General features: G+C 45.0%; 1 protein-coding gene across 1 annotated transcript in view; it reads left to right on the top strand.

Moving 5' to 3' along the window:
• LOC311240459 (vesicle-fusing ATPase-like) overlaps positions 1-21,518 on the top strand; it is a gene marked incomplete at both ends in the record, with an annotated part of 78,240 nt that extends 56,722 nt beyond the window's left edge. Inside the window, 6 exons of the mRNA XM_084329039.1 lie at positions 2,321-2,454; positions 8,607-8,753; positions 18,929-19,063; positions 19,688-19,801; positions 20,991-21,046; positions 21,488-21,518. Coding sequence (XP_084185165.1) covers positions 2,321-2,454; positions 8,607-8,753; positions 18,929-19,063; positions 19,688-19,801; positions 20,991-21,046; positions 21,488-21,518 — 617 coding nt within the window. The remainder of the gene's footprint in view (positions 1-2,320; positions 2,455-8,606; positions 8,754-18,928; positions 19,064-19,687; positions 19,802-20,990; positions 21,047-21,487) is intronic.
• Positions 21,519-21,815: the final 297 nt, after the last annotated feature.

Below are 21,815 nucleotides of genomic sequence, written 5' to 3'. Positions count from 1 at the left end.
GTATGATGTACCTAGAGATTTGTCATTTTTGGTTGAAGAAGGCTTGGGGACAAGACAATGTCAAATATTGTGATCACCTGACCACATCTCCTGCAACGGTTATCCTGTGACAGGTTTAGCTGTACAGTTTCCTAGCTAGCTAAATATGATGAGGTAGGAAGTTCCCCATGTAGGAGTTGGTACATTCCACAATGAGGTACTTTGTAGTGGGTACTTTATCGGTGGGTATACATCAGACCGGCATATCCAGGTATTTTTTTTGGGGGGGGGGGGGGGGGGGGGGGGACCTAAAAGGTGCTCTGGTTAAGTTCTGTACAAATAACAATCTATATAGTCAAAGTCACAAAAAACAATCTATACAGTTGTTAGATTTGGATCAATGAGCCAGTATCACATCTTCATCTGTTGGCTTGTAGTTCTGCGTTGTGTTTATTTTCTCCGACGTCTTCTCATACTGGCTGTACAATCTTTGTCATTCCCCTTTAATGCAATCCATAATCATAATAATTCACACCATCAGACATGTTACCTTTCTTGGAACATACATTTTGTTTATTACATAAACAAAAGCCTCAGATGTTACCCATCTCGTATTGTCCTTGGAAAGTCTTTGATGGAACACTAAATTCATTATTCTAATGATCTCCTGTTACCCCGCTCGGTGGTCATCGCGGCCTTGTCGTAGCCAACAACCATATCTGCTAGCCGAAGCTAGTGATGAGGTGTCACTCCCCTCCCCCACCCAGCAAGGGTGGAGAGGGATGAAAGTCTTTGATCAACGCATGCGCTCTTCGGTGTGGTTCGTTTCTCATTCTAACTGTACCCGGAAGAAAACTCCATTATATTATCTTCGCCATAGCAATGACAGGCCCCGCCCCTCTTCTTGTTACTATGTGACGCTACCATGGCAACTGCTTTTAACCTTTAGTATGGTTCGATGTCAAACTCTGCATAGTTCTCTCTGACCAAATCTGCACTGTTCCCAGTCCTTATCAGTGTTTATGTTTAACAAGCTGAACGACCTCGAAGCCCTGGGCTCTATCTTAGTCTGCTGCTAAACACATTGACTCTCTCTCTGACCGCCTCCACCACCACATCTACCTCTCTGACCTGGCACCTTTAGATGCTGTCATCTCCCCCAATATATACATTATATACATTGAAAAAACCTCGACATCCTTCATAGTCAAAGTCATAAATAACAATCTATACTCAAAGTCACAAATGACAATCTATATAGTCAAAGTCACAAATGACAATCTATATAGTCAAAGTCACGAATAATAATATACAGTATATAGTCAAAGTCATACCCCTAAGAGAAGTTGACCTAAAACAAATCATGTTTTTGAGTGGAGGGGATGTTTAAAATGAGAATATGGAAAAACCTTCATCTTGGGAAGGTTTCCAGATGAATGAGCATGAATGTTCTGTCAGAGAAAAGATACACTTTGAATTGATTGAATTGAAAGTGAATTGAGCCCAGCCGTGACACACACACACACACACACACACACACACACACACACACACACACACACACACACACACACACACACACACACACACACACACACACACACACACACACACACACACACACACACACACACACACACACACACACACACACACACACACACACACACACACACACACTCAAACTCAAACTCACTCTCTCTATCTCCCTCTCTCCTCTCTTTATCTCCCTCCCTCTCGTTCTCTCTCTTTCTCCTTCTCTCCCTCATCTCTTTCTCTCTGTCTCTCTCTGTCTGTCTGTCTCTCTCTCCCTCTCTCTCATTCTCTCTTTCTCCTCTCTCCCTCTTTCTTTCTTTCTCTCTCTCTGTCTCTCTCTCTGTCTCTGTTTGTTTGTCTCTCTCCCTCTCCTCTCTCTCTTTCTGTGTCTCTCTATCTCCCTCTCTCTCCTCACTCTCCCTCCTCTCTTTCTCTCCATCCCTCTCTCTCCATCTCTCTTTCTCCTTCTCTCCCTTTATCTCTGTCTGTCTCTCCCTCCCTCTCTTTCTCTCTCTCGTTCTCTCTCTCCCTCTCTCTGTCTGTATATCTCTCTTTCTCTCTCCTCTCTCTCTTTCTCTCCTCTCTCCCTCTTTCTTTCTCTCCCTCTTTTTCTTTTCTCTCTCTCTCTGTTTGTCTCTCTCTCTCTGTTTGTCTCTCTCTCTCTCTCTCTCTCTCTCTCTCTCTCTCGCTCTCTCTCTCTCTCTCTCTCTCTCTCTCTCTCTCTCTCTCTCTCTCTCTCTCTCTCTCTCTCTCTCTCTCTCTCTCTCTCTCTCTCTCTCTCTCTCTCTCTCTCTCTCTCTCTCAGGTCCTCCTCACAGTGGGAAGACGGCCCTGGCAGCTAAAATCTCTAAAGACTCTGAGTTCCCCTTCATCCAGATCTGCTCTCCGGACAAGCTGATCGGACACTCGGAGTACTCCAAGTGCCAGGCCATCAAGAAGGTAGGTGGCTTACTTTAGTTTCATTTATAATAATAATGCAGGACCTCTTTAGGGGGGTCTTTATTCGGCATGCAACGAACTGAACATGCAATTGGAGCGGCACACACACACCGGGATACACACACACACACATGCATTGTCTTTCCTCAGTCGCCGATGCGATTGAGTCTCTGCGCTTGACCCATCCCGTCGTCCTTCCCCCCATGGGCAGCCGGGAGCAGATAGGGCGTCAACGTGAGCTGCGCCCCAGGGACCAATCCAAGTGCTCCTGTCCGTCTTCGTCAAGGACACCACAGCGTTAGCGATCTGTTGTTGTGCATGTTTTTCCATTGGGTTTATCTTATCGGGGGGGAACCCTTGCGAGCACGGGGAGAACATGCAAACTCCACACAAAAAGGCCTGGGAGATACCCCACCTGGGTACCTGGCATCATGGAAACCTGGTCCCCAAGCGGGAATCGAACCCTGGACCTTCTTGCTGTGAGGCGACAGTGTTAACCACTACACCACCGTGCCGCTAAATTTAATTTAATTTCATTTAATTTCAGTTGATTTTTAATTTAGTTAATTATTTCTTAATTTATAATATTTTATTTTCCACTATTTTATGATATATATATATTTTTTTATCTCATGTTATTGTATTCAGTGTAAAATACTTTGCAACATGGTTCTTAATAAGAACACAGAATGCCATATATGTGAAGCATTCTTGCATAGATTGAACTGGTCTTGAACGGCCTGTGAGCCGGTGAATAAACGAGTGAGTGACTGAGTGACATTGTCAGTCTATGATGCGCTCCACACCTGAAGAGTGTTTGAGTTTATGGTAATTTTCTAGTTGATTTAAGAGTGGAGGGTAGAAAGGAATCCCAACCTGAGCATGACATGAGAGCAAAATGGCTGCCGTGTGAATAATGGGCAACGGTCTCCTAGTGTGGGTATACTGTATCTCCCTCCTCCCTAACCTCCTTGCTTCCTTCCTTCCTTCCTTAACACCCCCCTTCCCTCCCTCCTTATGTCCCTATCTCCCTATCTCCACTCCTTTCTTCCGTATGACCTATAGCATGCCAGTTAGGGTACCTTATGTATACTGCACCTGTATATACTGTTTACTTTACTTACTCCTAGTATATATTCAGATTCTAAGTGTTATTGACCATATACCTTATTGTAACGTATAATATTGTGAGGGCTGGAGGAATCCTGCATGCTGCCCAACGAGGGGGTGTGCCGTTTTTCTGGGTCACGCACCTGAGATTGATCCACAATCAGCTCATCGGGATGATTCATATACGCTGACTCCCCTCCACTCCTTGTCGGGTCTTTCTTGTTACTACCATCTACTGCCGCGTCTCCGGCGTGAGACGTCGTGCCACCCCTGTACATCACCACCTGTCGCCGTTTCCTGGAGTAGGACACCGTCTTCGCTATCTATTACTCCACGGGAGGATCCCAGTGTTCCCACTCCAGATGTCGTGCCGGCTACTTCCCAACTCCCTCTACATGGACCTCGTTCCTGGGGTGAGGCTCGCCATCGCTCTCTATTACTCCACGGGAGAATGCCCGTGTTCTCACCCCATTCCCCTCGGACCCCCTGTTTGCTGCGTTGCCCGTCGGCAGCGTTCTGGTCGGGAGGAAGAAGATTCCTGTTTACTTTTTGCCCGTGAGGAAGAAGATTCCTGGGTACTGTTTGCCCGTGTTCCAGAGGATTCCTGTTACTTTTTCCTGCCTGTTCGCCCGTTAAAGGCACAGTGCCGCCTTTTTCTGTGTAATTGGACTTTAGTGTTTTTCCCCCCTTAAAGGCTCAGTGCCACTTTTTCTGTATAATAAATCATGCCCTTGTTTTGCCTAACTCTGACTACCTGTCTGTGTCATGCAATTGGGGTCGCATTACAAACCATAACAGTACGACCCGACCTCGACCCCAGCCGGCACAGACAGTGTATGTGAGAGCCCCACAGCTACAGTAGGACTGTCCTTTCAGCTAGCTTGTCCTCCTCTGCTAGTCCAGCCGTCTGCTAGCTTTCAGCTAGTCCAGCAGTCTGCTAGCTTAGCTCCAGCAGCTTGCACAGCCTCTATGTTGATGTAGCCTTACAGCTAGCATAGGCCCTGTAGCTAGCTATGCCCTGGCAGCTAACCCTGTTCCCTCTGCTAGCCCACTTTATGTGTAGCTTCCCCAGCTAGCATGGCCTCCACTTTGTGTGTAGCTACCCTGTTCCCCTCTGCTAGGACTGCCCCTTCAGCTAGCAAGGTCAGTTTCCCTGGTGCCTCTCTGAAAAAAAATTTCCCCTGCGGGCCTGGCTGGTCGCCGGGTGGCTCCTGTGGAGGGGGGGGGGGTACTGTGAGGGCTGAAGGAATCCTGCATGCTGCCCAACGAGGGGGCGTGCCATTTTTCTGGGTCACGCACCTGAGATTGATCCACAATCAGCTCATCGGGAGGATTCATATACGCTGACTCCCCTCCACTCCTTGTCGGGTCTTTCTTGTTACTACCATCTACTGCCGCGTCTCCGGCGTGAGACGTCATGCCACCCCTGTACATCACCACCTGTCGCCGTTTCCTGGAGTAGGACACCGTCTTTGCTCTCTATTACTCCACGGGAGGATCCCAGTGTTCCCACTCCAGGGCCCTCATTTATCAAGTTCCCTCAGAAAATTTCCACACGTAAGCACAGAATTTAGAATGTGTGCACGCACAAAAAAAACGGGATTTACCACACGTGCGTACACAGGTCCTACGCACACCTGTCTTGATAAATATGACTTTGATCCTACGTTTGAGCTTGTGCACTGTTTTAAGTATTTGCATACCAGAACCGCCCCGATTAACCATATACGGTAATGGAACACCCCCATGAAATGTGGAAAAGTGGACTAACCCGAGCGAACTCTGAGAGACTTCACTGAGCGAGATTGATCACCGAGGTCCAACCAACAAATTGAACGTATACAGCATTTCCCGTTGTGAACAATATTATTTGGAAACATGACACACAGAATAATAGTATTTAGCGTTTTATTTTAAACAATATTTAATCGTATGATTATAGATATTTTTAGAGAATAAATAAATCCAATGAAGTTGCCAAGTTCACAGACAACTCTGCGCTCTAATGCCTATTATGTGCGCTCGTCATGAGCCCGTTCTGGTCAGAGTCATATGGCTTCAGTGGATAACTATGATCTGCATTTAAGTGAATATGAATGAGACTCCGGCCACCGGCACATTATCAGCCAAAATGCGCATCGCAGATTATCTGTACATTGACCAAGTGGAATCCCGTTCACATTACTGATTACTGATGGAGCAAACTCTGAGAGATTGTTCACAGAGGCGCTGCCGAACCAAGATATAATATGATGTGTATAATATAATGTGTGTAGAGGCATATGATACAATCTATTTTGTTGTTGGTATTAGGCAGCCTATATGAAGTACATATAATAGCAGCCAGCCCATAGCCTACATTATGCAACAGTAACTTGCGCATATAATAACACACAGCCCTGCGAAGCCTGCATACAGTAAACTAACTTGATCATTAATCTAGCTGTTGTATCTTTACGCTTATGAAAACATTAAATAATATGTATAGGCTATAGGGCAGGCCGTCGCTTTAGCCTATATTCTCAAATTGCATTTAATGGCTGAATGAATGAAAACTTTATTTAACAGATTGCAGAATGGGTACAATACAGTACGGCTCAATACACACAATTGTTAAGGGGATGCAGACCAGAGAAAGACTTTTGTCTTGTTTACATCAGGGTCCCCCAACTCGAGTCCTCGATATCCTCGTGGACGGACCAGTATACCTTTACATATCATATTCATATTCATATCATAGTTTACTCTATCAGCCTACCAGCATGTAATACGTTCTTTGTTAGAACTCAACTCGTTATTATTTTGCGCATAGATTGCAGAAATACGGGGACGTTTTGATTTAGGCTTTGACACAGAATACAAGTCATGATATCACCCACACGATATATATGCTCTGTGTCCAGAGCATGTATGCTTTTCATTCATTTAAGACACATTTATTGCAAGGGTTTTGTATACACATACACTCAACATATAACCTCTGTCTGTTCTCGTTGCAATGCGTTTATATCGTGGGTGTTCATATGACTTGTATTCTGCTTACAGCTTCGGGGTTCCACTTATTACGTTTAACAATGGCAAAGCCTTTTAAATATAATCAAAACGTTCCCGTATTTCTGCAATATATGCGCAAAATAATAACGAGTTGAGTTACGCGGAGCGCAGTCAGTGCTTATTTCCGCGTTGTAAAAATATTCTACCACCGGGCGCCAACTACGCATGGTCCGACCTGTGCTTAAATATACGCACAAAGTCAAGCACAAGTTCAAATAGATAAATCCCACACTTTGCTTAGGAATGGTCGTACGCACGGCTTAAGCACATATCTGTGCGTACGTCAGGTTGATACATGAGGGCCCAGATGTCGTGCCGGCTACTTCCCAACTCCCTCTACATGGACCTCGTTCCTGGGGTGAGGCTCGCCATCGCTCTCTATTACTCCACGGGAGGATGCCTGTGTTCTCACCCCATTCCCCTCGGACCCCCTGTTTGCTGCGTTGCCCGTCGGCAGCGTTCTGGTCGGGAGGAAGAAGATTCCTGTTTACTTTTTGCCCGTGAGGAAGAAGATTCCTGGGTACTGTTTGCCCGTGTTCCAGAGGATTCCTGTTACTTTTTTCTTGCCTGTTCGCCCGTTAAAGGCACAGTGCCGCTTTTTTCTGTGTAATTGGACTTTAGTGTTTTTCCCCCCTTAAAGGCTCAGTGCCACTTTTTCTGTATAATAAATCATGCCTTTGTTTTGGCTAACTCTGATTACCTGTCTGTGTCGTGCAATTGGGGTCGCATTACAAACCATAACAAATATAACAGATAGGGCATACAGACCCTCATCTGGACCTTTGATTACACTGTTTACTTGCTCATATTCTTATATTCAGAGTTAATTATATTGTTTACACTGCTTATTTTAATCTTTTCTATAATTGTATTGCCTATATTTATGTCTTCTATATTACCCTGCCGGTACCTGTACCTCCCCTCCCCCATGCTGCTATAATGCCCGACTTTCAAGGCGATCAATAAAGGAATATCTTATCTTATCTTATCATTGTCTACGGAGCAGCTCCAGACTTATATTCTTGATAACATCACCGGTTTGAATTTGAGCACTTTAGCACTCTTATGTTGTTATCTTATGTTATGTTGTTATTAAGGCTGTCAAAGTCAACGCGGTATTAACGCGTTATTGCCCGATTCTATTAACGCCACTATTTTTTTTAACTCACGAATAACTTTAAAAAAAATGTATTTATTTTTTACTAGACTTCACTCGGGTGTATTATTGATGCTCTCATTGATACTATGTTTGTTTCTGAAGTGTGTGTGTGTGTGTGTGTGTGTGTGTGTGAGATATATATAGAGAGAGAGAGGGGGGTGAGAGAGATGAGGAAGGGGCAAGAGAGAAAGAGAGCTGGGAGAGAGTGTGTGAGAGAGAGATAGAGAGATAGAGAGCTGAGAGAGAGGCGGGTGTGTGAATGTAACAAGTTCCTAACGTTTTCTTTCCCAAATTATTTCATGCACACTTTATTCATTGTTTTAAATTATTATTTTCTTTTAAGTTATTTTGTGCATCACTCTGTTTTGAATTTGATGCAAATTTGCAATGCATGAGGGTCATCCTTTTGTGTTAAATGGCTGTATAAAGCAAGCATTTGTTGACTCATGTTGATAAGAGTATTAAAACTTGGAACTTGAAAAAGATCTGTTTAAGGTAGATAAAAAAAAACTATTAATTTGCGATTAATCGCGAGTTAACTATGGACAATCATGCGATTAATCGCGATTAAATATTTTAATCGATTGACAGCACTAGTTGTCATGTTATGTTATCGTATCTTATTGTATCGTATCTTATTGTATCTTATCTTATCTTATCGTATCTTATCGTATCTTATCTCAAATATCTTATTGTATCTTATCTTATCTTATCGTATCTTATCTTATCTTATCTTGTCATATCTTATCTGATTGTATCTTATCTTATCTTATCTTATCTTATCTGATTGTATCTTATCTTATCGTATCTCCTCGTCCTCTCCTCCCAGGTGTTTGACGACGCCTACATGTCTCAGTTGAGCTGCGTGGTGGTGGACAACATCGAGCGTCTCCTGGACTACGGTCCCATCGGGCCTTACTACTCCAACATGGTGCTCCAGGCTCTGCTGGTGCTGCTGAAGAAGCCCCCTCCCAAGGTCAGAGGTCACGCTGAATCACGCTGTAGAGTCACGGTGTAGAGTCACGCTGTAGAGTCACGCTGTAGAGTCACGGTGTAGAGTCACGCTATAGAGTCACGCTGTAGAGTCACGCTGTAGAGTCACGGTGAGGTTTTGCCTTTAGGTGTAATTTACTCATCCAGCAGTCTGTCATTTACAATGACGAGGTTTGTAATTTTGCGGCACAATTTTGAATGTTAAAAATACATTCGAATAGACTATATCTTAAAGGTGCTGTAAGTGGTATATATCTTTTGGTTAAAATAAGTGGTCTACATGTTAAAATAATAGCTCCACTCTGCAGTAAACAGAAAATACATTCACTTTATCCAATCAGGAGCGAGAATTCCACACTGAAAAAAGGAAAATAAATAAAAACTAGTTTTAGGCAAATATGTGCTTGAAACAAGTTAAATGATCTGCCGGTATAGTAAGTAAATCTGGTTTGGCAAGATTTCTTAGTAAAAAAATCTATGGTTCTCTCTCCTGATTGGATAAAGTGAGAACGCGATACCAGAACATTTTATGTTTGTTTACTGCAGAGCTTAGGGACTGGGAGACCCATGTTACTAACCAAACACACGATCTCAGTGATGGCTGTGATAATGTAGAGCTATTTAACACTTATTTTAACCAAGAAAATACCACTTTCAGCACCTTTAACATTTGGTTGTATAGCTGGTAACATTGTTTCTCGTTTCAGGATAACATTCTCCACTCTTGCGCGTGGAGCAGATATCCACTTCCTGGGTGAAAGTGGCTTTAGGCTGCGGCAGCGTTCCTCTTCGTCTCAGCGTTACTGGACTTTAACCCCACCTTCCTCTTCGTCTCAGTGTTACTGGACTTTAACCCCACCTTCCTCTTCATCACAGTGTTACTGGACTTTAACCCCACCTTCCTCTTCATCTCAGTGTTACTGGACTTTAACCCCACCTTCCTCTTCATCACAGTGTTACTGGACTTTAACCCCACCTTCCTCTTCATCACAGTGTTACTGGACTTTAACCCCACCTTCCTCTTCATCACAGTGTTACTGGACTTTAACCCCACCTTCCTCTTCATCACAGTGTTACTGGACTTTAACCCCACCTTCCTCTTCGTCTCAGTGTTACTGGACTTTAACCCCACCTTCCTCTTCATCACAGTGTTACTGGACTTTAACCCCACCTTCCTCTTCATCTCAGTGTTACTGGACTTTAACCCCACCTTCCTCTTCGTCTCAGTGTTACTGGACTTTAACCCCACCTTCCTCTTCATCACAGTGTTACTGGACTTTAACCCCACCTTCCTCTTCATCTCAGTGTTACTGGACTTTAACCCCACCTTCCTCTTCATCACAGTGTTACTGGACTTTAACCCCACCTTCCTCTTCATCACAGTGTTACTGGACTTTAACCCCACCTTCCTCTTCATCACAGTGTTACTGGACTTTAACCCCACCTTCCTCTTCATCACAGTGTTACTGGACTTTAACCCCACCTTCCTCTTCATCACAGTGTTATTGTTTAACCCCACCTTCCTCTTCATCACAGTGTTACTGTTTAACCCCACCTTCCTCTTCATCACAGTGTTATTGTTTAACCCCACCTTCCTCTTCATCACAGTGTTACTGGACTTTAACCCCACCTTCCTCTTCATCACAGTGTTATTGTTTAACCCCACCTTCCTCTTCATCACAGTGTTACTGGACTTTAACCCCACCTTCCTCTTCATCACAGTGTTATTGTTTAACCCCACCTTCCTCTTCATCACAGTGTTACTGGACTTTAACCCCACCTTCCTCTTCATCTCAGTGTTACTGGACTTTAACCCCACCTTCCTCTTCATCACAGTGTTATTGTTTAACCCCACCTTCCTCTTCATCACAGTGTTATTGTTTAACCCCACCTTCCTCTTCATCAGTGTTACTGGACTTTAACCCCACCTTCCTCTTCGTCTCAGCGTTACTGGACTTTAACCCCACCTTCCTCTTCATCACAGTGTTACTGGACTTTAACCCCACCTTCCTCTTCATCACAGTGTTACTGGACTTTAACCCCACCTTCCTCTTCATCACAGTGTTACTGGACTTTAACCTCACCTTCCTCTTCATCACAGTGTTACTGGACTTTAACCCCACCGTCCTCTTCATCACAGTGTTACTGGACTTTAACCCCACCTTCCTCTTCATCACAGTGTTACTGGACTTTAACCCCACCTTCCTCTTCATCTCAGTGTTACTGGACTTTAACCCCACCTTCCTCTTCATCACAGTGTTACTGTTTAACCCCACCTTCCTCTTCATCACAGTGTTACTGGACTTTAACCCCACCTTCCTCTTCATCACAGTGTTACTGGACTTTAACCCCACCTTCCTCTTCATCACAGTGTTACTGGACTTTAACCCCACCTTCCTCTTCATCACAGTGTTACTGGACTTTAACCCCACCTTCCTCTTCATCACAGTGTTACTGGACTTTAACCCCACCTTCCTCTTCATCACAGTGTTACTGGACTTTAACCCCACCTTCCTCTTCATCACAGTCTTACTGGACTTTAACCCCACCTTCCTCTTCATCTCAGTGTTACTGGACTTTAACCCCACCTTCCTCTTCATCACAGTGTTACTGGACTTTAACCCCACCTTCCTCTTCATCTCAGTGTTACTGGACTTTAACCCCACCTTCCTCTTCATCACAGTGTTACTGGACTTTAACCCCACCTTCCTCTTCATCACAGTGTTATTGTTTAACCCCACCTTCCTCTTCATCACAGTGTTACTGGACTTTAACCCCACCTTCCTCTTCATCACAGTGTTACTGGACTTTAACCCCACCTTCCTCTTCATCACAGTGTTACTGGACTTTAACCCCACCTTCCTCTTCATCTCAGTGTTACTGGACTTTAACCCCACCTTCCTCTTCATCACAGTGTTATTGTTTAACCCCACCTTCCTCTTCATCACAGTGTTACTGGACTTTAACCCCACCTTCCTCTTCATCACAGTGTTACTGGACTTTAACCCCACCTTCCTCTTCATCACAGTGTTACTGGACTTTAACCCCACCTTCCTCTTCATCACAGTGTTACTGGACTTTAACCCCACCTTCCTCTTCATCACAGTGTTACTGGACTTTAACCCCACCTTCCTCTTCATCACAGTGTTACTGGACTTTAACCCCACCTTCCTCTTCATCACAGTGTTACTGGACTTTAACCCCACCTTCCTCTTCATCACAGTGTTATTGTTTAACCCCACCTTCCTCTTCATCACAGCGTTACTCGACTTTAACCCCACCTTCCTCTTCATCACAGTGTTACTGGACTTTAACCCCACCTTCCTCTTCATCACAGTGTTACTGGACTTTAACCCCACCTTCCTCTTCATCACAGTGTTACTGGACTTTAACCCCACCTTCCTCTTCATCACAGTGTTATTGTTTAACCCCACCTTCCTCTTCATCACAGTGTTACTGGACTTTAACCCCACCTTCCTCTTCATCACAGTGTTATTGTTTAACCCCACCTTCCTCTTCATCACAGTGTTACTGGACTTTAACCCCACCTTCCTCTTCATCTCAGTGTTACTGGACTTTAACCCCACCTTCCTCTTCATCACAGTGTTATTGTTTAACCCCACCTTCCTCTTCATCACAGTGTTATTGTTTAACCCCACCTTCCTCTTCATCAGCGTTACTGGACTTTAACCCCACCTTCCTCTTCATCACAGTGTTACTGGACTTTAACCCCACCTTCCTCTTCATCACAGTGTTACTGGACTTTAACCCCACCTTCCTCTTCATCACAGTGTTACTGGACTTTAACCCCACCGTCCTCTTCATCACAGTGTTACTGGACTTTAACCCCACCTTCCTCTTCATCACAGTGTTACTGGACTTTAACCCCACCTTCCTCTTCATCACAGTGTTACTGGACTTTAACCCCACCTTCCTCTTCATCACAGTGTTACTGGACTTTAACCCCACCTTCCTCTTCATCTCAGTGTTACTGGACTTTAACCCCACCTTCCTCTTCATCACAGTGTTACTGGACTTTAACCCCACCTTCCTCTTCATCTCAGTGTTACTGGACTTTAACCCCACCTTCCTCTTCATCACAGTGTTACTGGACTTTAACCCCACCTTCCTCTTCATCACAGTGTTACTGGACTTTAACCCCACCTTCCTCTTCATCACAGTGTTACTGGACTTTAACCCCACCTTCCTCCGCATCTCAGTGTTACTGAACTTTAACCCCACCTTCCTCTTCATCTCAGTGTTACTGGACTTTAACCCCACCTTCCTCTTCATCACAGTGTTATTGTTTAACCCCACCTTCCTCTTCATCACAGTGTTACTGGACTTTAACCCCACCTTCCTCTTCATCACAGTGTTACTGGACTTTAACCCCACCTTCCTCTTCATCACAGTGTTATTGTTTAACCCCACCTTCCTCTTCATCACAGTGTTACTGGACTTTAACCCACCTTCCTCTTCATCTCAGTGTTATTGTTTAACCCCACCTTCCTCTTCATCAGTGTTACTGGACTTTAACCCCACCTTCCTCTTCATCACAGTGTTATTGTTTAACCCCACCTTCCTCTTCATCACAGTGTTACTGGACTTTAACCCCACCTTCCTCTTCATCTCAGTGTTATTGTTTAACCCCACCTTCCTCTTCATCACAGTGTTACTGGACTTTAACCCCACCTTCCTCTTCATCACAGTGTTATTGTTTAACCCCACCTTCCTCTTCATCACAGTGTTACTGGACTTTAACCCCACCTTCCTCTTCATCACAGTGTTACTGGACTTTAACCCCACCTTCCTCTTCATCACAGTGTTACTGGACTTTAACCCCACCTTCCTCTTCATCACAGTGTTACTGGACTTTAACCCCACCTTCCTCTTCATCTCAGTGTTACTGGACTTTAACCCCACCTTCCTCTTCATCACAGTGTTATTGTTTAACCCCACCTTCCTCTTCATCACAGTGTTACTGGACTTTAACCCCACCTTCCTCTTCATCACAGTGTTACTGGACTTTAACCCCACCTTCCTCTTCATCACAGTGTTACTGGACTTTAACCTCACCTTCCTCTTCATCACAGTGTTACTGGACTTTAACCCCACCTTCCTCTTCATTACAGTGTTATTGTTTAACCCCACCTTCCTCTTCATCACAGTGTTACTGGACTTTAACCCCACCTTCCTCTTCATCTCAGTGTTATTGTTTATCCCCACCTTCCTCTTCATCACAGTGTTACTGGACTTTAACCCCACCTTCCTCTTCATCACAGTGTTACTGGACTTTAACCCCACCTTCCTCTTCATCACAGTGTTACTGGACTTTAACCCCACCTTCCTCTTCATCACAGTGTTACTGGACTTTAACCCCACCTTCCTCTTCATCACAGTGTTACTGGACTTTAACCCCACCTTCCTCTTCATCACAATGTTACTGGACTTTAACCCCACCTTCCTCTTCATCACAGTGTTACTGGACTTTAACCCCACCTTCCTCTTCATCACAGTGTTACTGGACTTTAACCCCACCTTCCTCTTCATCACAGTGTTACTGGACTTTAACCCCACCTTCCTCTTCATCACAGTGTTACTGGACTTTAACCCCACCTTCCTCTTCATCACAGTGTTACTGGACTTTAACCCCACCTTCCTCTTCATCACAGTGTTACTGGACTTTAACCCCACCTTCCTCTTCATCACAGTGTTACTGGACTTTAACCCCACCTTCCTCTTCATCACAGTGTTATTGTTTAACCCCACCTTCCTCTTCATCACAGTGTTACTGGACTTTAACCCCACCTTCCTCTTCATCACAGTGTTACTGGACTTTAACCCCACCTTCCTCTTCATCACAATGTTACTGGACTTTAACCCCACCTTCCTCTTCATCTCAGCGTTACTGGACTTTAACCCCACCTTCCTCTTCATCACAGTGTTACTGGGCTTTAACCCCACCTTCCTCTTCATCACAGTGTTACTGGACTTTAACCCCACCTTCCTCTTCATCACAGTGTTACTGGACTTTAACCCCACCTTCCTCTTCATCACAGTGTTACTGGACTTTAACCCCACCTTCCTCTTCATCACAGTGTTACTGGACTTTAACCCCACCTTCCTCTTCATCACAGTGTTACTGGACTTTAACCCCACCTTCCTCTTCATCACAGTGTTACTGGACTTTAACCCCACCTTCCTCTTCATCACAGTGTTATTGTTTAACCCCACCTTCCTCTTCATCTCAGTGTTACTGGACTTTAACCCCACCTTCCTCTTCATCACAGTGTTATTGTTTAACCCCACCTTCCTCTTCATCTCAGTGTTACTGGACTTTAACCCCACCTTCCTCTTCATCACAGTGTTATTGTTTAACCCCACCTTCCTCTTCATCACAGTGTTACTGGACTTTAACCCCACCTTCCTCTTCATCACAGTGTTACTGGACTTTAACCCCACCTTCCTCTTCATCACAGTGTTACTGGACTTTAACCCCACCTTCCTCTTCATCACAGTGTTACTGGACTTTAACCCCACCTTCCTCTTCATCACAGTGTTATTGTTTAACCCCACCTTCCTCTTCATCACAGTGTTACTGGACTTTAACCCCACCTTCCTCTTCATCACAGTGTTATTGTTTAACCCCACCTTCCTCTTCATCACAGTGTTACTGGGCTTTAACCCCACCTTCCTCTTCATCTCAGTGTTACTGGACTTTAACCCCACCTTCCTCTTCATCACAGTGTTACTGGACTTTAACCCCACCTTCCTCTTCATCACAGTGTTACTGGACTTTAACCCCACCTTCCTCTTCATCACAGTGTTACTGGACTTTAACCCCACCTTCCTCTTCATCACAGTGTTACTGGACTTTAACCCCACCTTCCTCTTCATCACAGTGTTACTGGACTTTAACCCCACCTTCCTCTTCATCACAGTGTTACTGTTTAACCCCACCTTCCTCTTCATCACAGTGTTACTGGACTTTAACCCCACCTTCCTCTTCATCACAGTGTTATTGTTTAACCCCACCTTCCTCTTCATCACAGTGTTACTGGACTTTAACCCCACCTTCCTCTTCATCACAGTGTTACTGGACTTTAACCCCACCTTCCTCTTCATCACAGTGTTACTGGACTTTAACCCCACCTTCCTCTTCATCACAGTGTTACTGGACTTTAACCCCACCTTCCTCTTCATCACAGTGTTATTGTTTAACCCCACCTTCCTCTTCATCACAGTGTTACTGGACTTTAACCCCACCTTCCTCTTCATCACAGTGTTATTGTTTAACCCCACCTTCCTCTTCATCACAGTGTTACTGGACTTTAACCCCACCTTCCTCTTCATCACAGTGTTATTGTTTAACCCCACCTTCCTCTTCATCACAGTGTTACTGGACTTTAACCCCACCTTCCTCTTCATCACAGTGTTACTGGACTTTAACCCCACCTTCCTCTTCATCTCAGTGTTACTGGACTTTAACCCCACCTTCCTCTTCATCACAGTGTTATTGTTTAACCCCACCTTCCTCTTCATCACAGTGTTATTGTTTAACCCCACCTTCCTCTTCATCAGTGTTACTGGACTTTAACCCCACCTTCCTCTTCGTCTCAGCGTTACTGGACTTTAACCCCACCTTCCTCTTCATCACAGTGTTACTGGACTTTAACCCCACCTTCCTCTTCATCACAGTGTTATTGTTTAACCCCACCTTCCTCTTCATCACAGTGTTACTGGACTTTAACCCCACCTTCCTCTTCATCACAGTGTTATTGTTTAACCCCACCTTCCTCTTCATCACAGTGTTACTGGACTTTAACCCCACCTTCCTCTTCATCACAGTGTTACTGGACTTTAACCCCACCTTCCTCTTCATCACAGTGTTACTGGACTTTAACCCCACCTTCCTCTTCATCTCAGTGTTACTGGACTTTAACCCCACCTTCCTCTTCATCACAGTGTTACTGGACTTTAACCCCACCTTCCTCTTCATCACAGTGTTACTGGACTTTAACCCCACCTTCCTCTTCATCACAGTGTTACTGGACTTTAACCCCACCTTCCTCTTCATCACAGTGTTACTGGACTTTAACCCCACCTTCCTCTTCATCACAGTGTTACTGGACTTTAACCTCACCTTCCTCTTCATCTCAGTGTTACTGGACTTTAACCCCACCTTCCTCTTCATCACAGTGTTACTGGACTTTAACCCCACCTTCCTCTTCATCACAGTGTTACTGGACTTTAACCCCACCTTCCTCTTCATCACAGTGTTACTGGACTTTAACCCCACCTTCCTCTTCATCACAGTGTTACTGGACTTTAACCCCACCTTCCTCTTCATCACAGTGTTACTGGACTTTAACCCCACCTTCCTCTTCATCTCAGTGTTACTGGACTTTAACCCCACCTTCCTCTTCATCACAGTGTTACTGGACTTTAACCCCACCTTCCTCTTCATCACAGTGTTATTGTTTAACCCCACCTTCCTCTTCATCACAGTGTTACTGTTTAACCCCACCTTCCTCTTCATCACAGTGTTACTGGACTTTAACCCCACCTTCCTCTTCATCTCAGTGTTACTGGACTTTAACCCCACCTGCCTCTTCATCACAGTGTTACTGGACTTTAACCCCACCTTCCTCTTCATCACAGTGTTACTGGACTTTAACCCCACCTTCCTCTTCATCACAGTGTTACTGGACTTTAACCCCACCTTCCTCTTCATCACAGTGTTACTGGACTTTAACCCCACCTTCCTCTTCATCACAGTGTTACTGTTTAACCCCACCTTCCTCTTCATCACAGTGTTACTGGGCTTTAACCCCACCTTCCTCTTCATCACAGTGTTACTGGACTTTAACCCCACCTTCCTCTTCATCACAGTGTTACTGGACTTTAACCCCACCTTCCTCTTCATCACAGTGTTACTGGACTTTAACCCCACCTTCCTCTTCATCACAGTGTTACTGGACTTTAACCTCACCTTCCTCTTCATCACAGTGTTACTGGACTTTTACCCCACCTTCCTCTTCATCACAGTGTTACTGTTTAACCCCACCTTCCTCTTCATCACAGTGTTACTGGACTTTAACCCCACCTTCCTCTTCATCACAGTGTTACTGTTTAACCTCACCTTCCTCTTCATCACAGTGTTACTGGACTTTTACCCCACCTTCCTCTTCATCACAGTGTTACTGTTTAACCCCACCTTCCTCTTCATCACAGTGTTACTGGACTTTAACCCCACCTTCCTCTTCATCACAGTGTTACTGGACTTTAACCTCACCTTCCTCTTCATCACAGTGTTACTGGACTTTAACCTCACCTTCCTCTTCATCACAGTGTTACTGGACTTTAACCCCACCTTCCTCTTCATCACAGTGTTACTGTTTAACCCCACCTTCCTCTTCATCACAGTGTTACATGACTTTAACCCCACCTTCCTCCGCATCTCAGTGTTACTGAACTTTAACCCCACCTTCCTCTTCATCACAGTGTTACTGTTTAACCCCACCTTCCTCTTCATCTCAGTGTTACTGGACTTTAACCCCACCTTCCTCTTCATCACAGTGTTACTGGACTTTAACCCCACCTTCCTCTTCATCACAGTGTTACTGGACTTTAACCCCACCTTCCTCTTCATCACAGCGTTACTGGACTTTAACCCCACCTTCCTCTTCATCACAGTGTTACTGTTTAACCCCACCTTCCTCTTCATCACAGTGTTACTGGACTTTAACCCCACCTTCCTCTTCATCACAGTGTTACTGGACTTTAACCCCACCTTCCTCTTCATCACAGTGTTACTGGACTTTAACCCCACCTTCCTCTTCATCACAGTGTTACTGTTTAACCCCACCTTCCTCTTCATCACAGTGTTACTGGACTTTAACCCCACCTTCCTCTTCATCACAATGTTACTGGACTTTAACCCCACCTTCCTCTTCATCACAGTGTTACTGGACTTTAACCCCACCTTCCTCTTCATCACAGTGTTACTGGACTTTAACCCCACCTTCCTCTTCATCACAATGTTACTGGACTTTAACCCCACCTTCCTCTTCATCACAATGTTACTGGACTTTAACCCCACCTTCCTCTTCATCACAGTGTTACTGGACTTTAACCCCACCTTCCTCCTCTCCACAGGGCCGCAAGCTGCTGATCATCGGCACCACCAGTCGCAAGGATGTCCTGCAGGAGATGGAGATGTTAGACGCCTTCAGCACCACCATCCACGTCCCCAACATCTCCACCGGGGAGCAGCTGGTCGACGCCCTGGAGGTGAGCGCTGCACGTCCAGCGATACCTGTTGTAGATGTTGATGATGATGATGATGATGATGATGATGATGATGATGATGATAATGATGATAATGATGATGATAATTGTATCCAAATGGCATTCTGTACATTCAAACAAGTGTGCTCTCTATATGCCATGAGCAAATGACACACACACACACACACACACACACACACACACACACACACACACACACACACACACACACACACACACACACACACACACACACACACACACACACACACACACACACACACACACACACATACACATACACACACACACACACACACACACACACACACACACATTTTTTGGATGATTGTAATAAGTTAGGTTGTTGTATTGTGTATATAGTATACTGAATATATGTATGTGTGTATATGTATGTATGTATATAGTGTGTATATATGTATGTGTATATGTATGTGTATATGTATATAGTGTGTGTGTATATATGTATATGTATGTGTGTATGTATGTATACGTGTATGTGTGTGTATGTGTATTTGTGTGCGTATGTGTGTGTGTGTGTGTATATTTGTATATATATTGATATGTGGGACCCCTCCATCTGTGATGTCTCTGTCGGGCGTCTAGCTACTGGGGAGCTTTACGGACAAGGAGCGAGCCAGCGTCGCACACCAGCTGAAAGGGAAGAGAGTCTGGATCGGCATCAAGAAGCTCCTGATGCTTATTGAGATGTCACTCCAGGTACGAGGATGTACACGCGAGCGCTTAAAACGGCCTTTGTGTTGTTTTTTTTATATTCCCATGGGTCCCCGTGTAATACTAGTCCTGTGAGAATAGGGCTTTTATCAATACACCATCTCTGGGCACAAAGCTGGGCACGGCAGCGCATTTATCACACGACTTGAATGGATAGATTAGGCTTTTCCTACTGTAGCGACTCTTTCAGATATATCTGTTTTGAGTCTCGTGCACCGAACCAACGCAGATCTCCACGACAGCATAATCAAACCCTCTCGCGGCGGTTATTTTAAAGGAGCATTCCGTAATGGTCGCCCCCCCAACATTGTGGTCACTTTTACAGCCTGCGAACAGTGAGGACCGTTTAGACGCAGCCGGTAAATGGCCGCGCTCGTTTCCACGTTAATCGTATGCGGTCGAGGGCGGCCGGGTAGCGCAGCGGACTAAGCGTCTGTCTACCACCACAGAGACAGTGGGATCGAATCCAGCTGTGGTGCTTCCGGGTTGGCCGACCGTCCATACTAACACAATTGGCAGTGTTAGCGGGTGGGAAACCCGGCGAGGGTGGGTCCTGGTCGTTGTAAGCAGCGACTCCTACAGTTCGGTCGGGGCGCCTGCACAGCAAGGGAAAGATCTAAGAGAGGTAGTGTGACCTTCCACACGTTACACTCTCCCAGTGAGAGTCCGCGCTGCCAGGTGAAAAGAAGCGGTGGGCTGGCTACACATGTGTCGGAGGGAAGCATGTGATAGTCTCCGCCCTCCCAGACCGACGGTAGGGGGTAGAGTGCACAACGACCAGGAAGGGGATTGGGAATTGGCATAACGACTAACATTGGGATGGGAGAAAAACGGAAAAAGAAGGGGGGAAAAGATCATTAAAAAAAAAGATAATCGTATGCGGTCGAGTCTACGCGGTCCTCATGAAAATCGAACTCGGTGCACCGTTAAGGATTAGCGGCCAAATGACCATTTGAGAATGTAGTGTAGACCGTCGAATGGGAACAGCAGTCCTATCAATTTCAATCTATTGTACTCAAAGCAGTGACATCATGTAGCACTCGCACATAAAGCCTAATCTGGATCTGTTGCAAGAAGATTAGCACAGGTTACATAAGCGTGTAGTGTCTGTTACTTGGGTGTGCTACTGTAGTTAACTCTCTCTCTCTCTCTCATCTCCTTCTCTCTCCTCCAGATGGACACGGAGTCTAGAGTGTCCAAGTTCCTGTCTCTGCTGAGAGACAAGGGGGCGTGAGTGCCACCGATCTGTGCCAATCACCTCTGCTGTCCTGCCTGTCACTCAGCTTCTAATCCAATCACCCCTCCTCTATTCTCTCATCCTCATACTTGTTTATTCTTTTTCATTCATTCTTTATAATAATAATTTTACACTGTTTCTTTGACCCTCCCATTTCCCCCGCTCTGTCTGTCAGTCTGTCAGTATTTCAGTAAAGCATCCTAGACAGAATACCGACACACAGAATGTGGTTCTGTAGTACTTTGTGCCTTTGAGGAATAGTCACACACATACACACACACACACACACACACACACGACACACATAAATGTTGCCATTGCCACGGCGGTGCAGTAAAAGGCTAATTAGAGAGAGAGAGAGAGAGAGAGAGAGAACCACTCTCTCGGTTGTCGTTCACCGCTTAACCTTAACGGTTTCATTTTGCGATCACCAGGTTGAATGAAGGTGACCAGATCCGAATTTAGGCCGTTGGTCACCGTCACGGTTCGACGGTAAGATCACAGAGGAAGGGAGGAGACCAGAGGATGGGGTCGGCACAGTGGAGCTCACGTTTGTAGCTCTCTATTTTAGAAGAGCGCCCGCACGTTTAGTAGTACCCCTTCTACTGTAGCCTTTCGGTAGTACTAGCCTCTTCAGAATCCTCAACGTATTGATTCCAATGTGCTTCTGTAGTATAGCGTATCTCTTCTCCAATATGTACACCGCATTCATACATTAGATCCATTAGATGGCATCGACTCAATAGCTTCCTCTTACAGGGG

This window comes from Notolepis coatsorum, assembly GCF_963971535.1.
Source record: "Notolepis coatsorum genome assembly, chromosome: 14".
In the NCBI taxonomy this organism is placed as follows: Eukaryota; Metazoa; Chordata; class Actinopteri; order Aulopiformes; family Paralepididae; genus Notolepis; species Notolepis coatsorum.
Note: the sequence above shows the minus strand (reverse complement) of the source record. Positions and strands in the feature narration are given on the sequence as shown.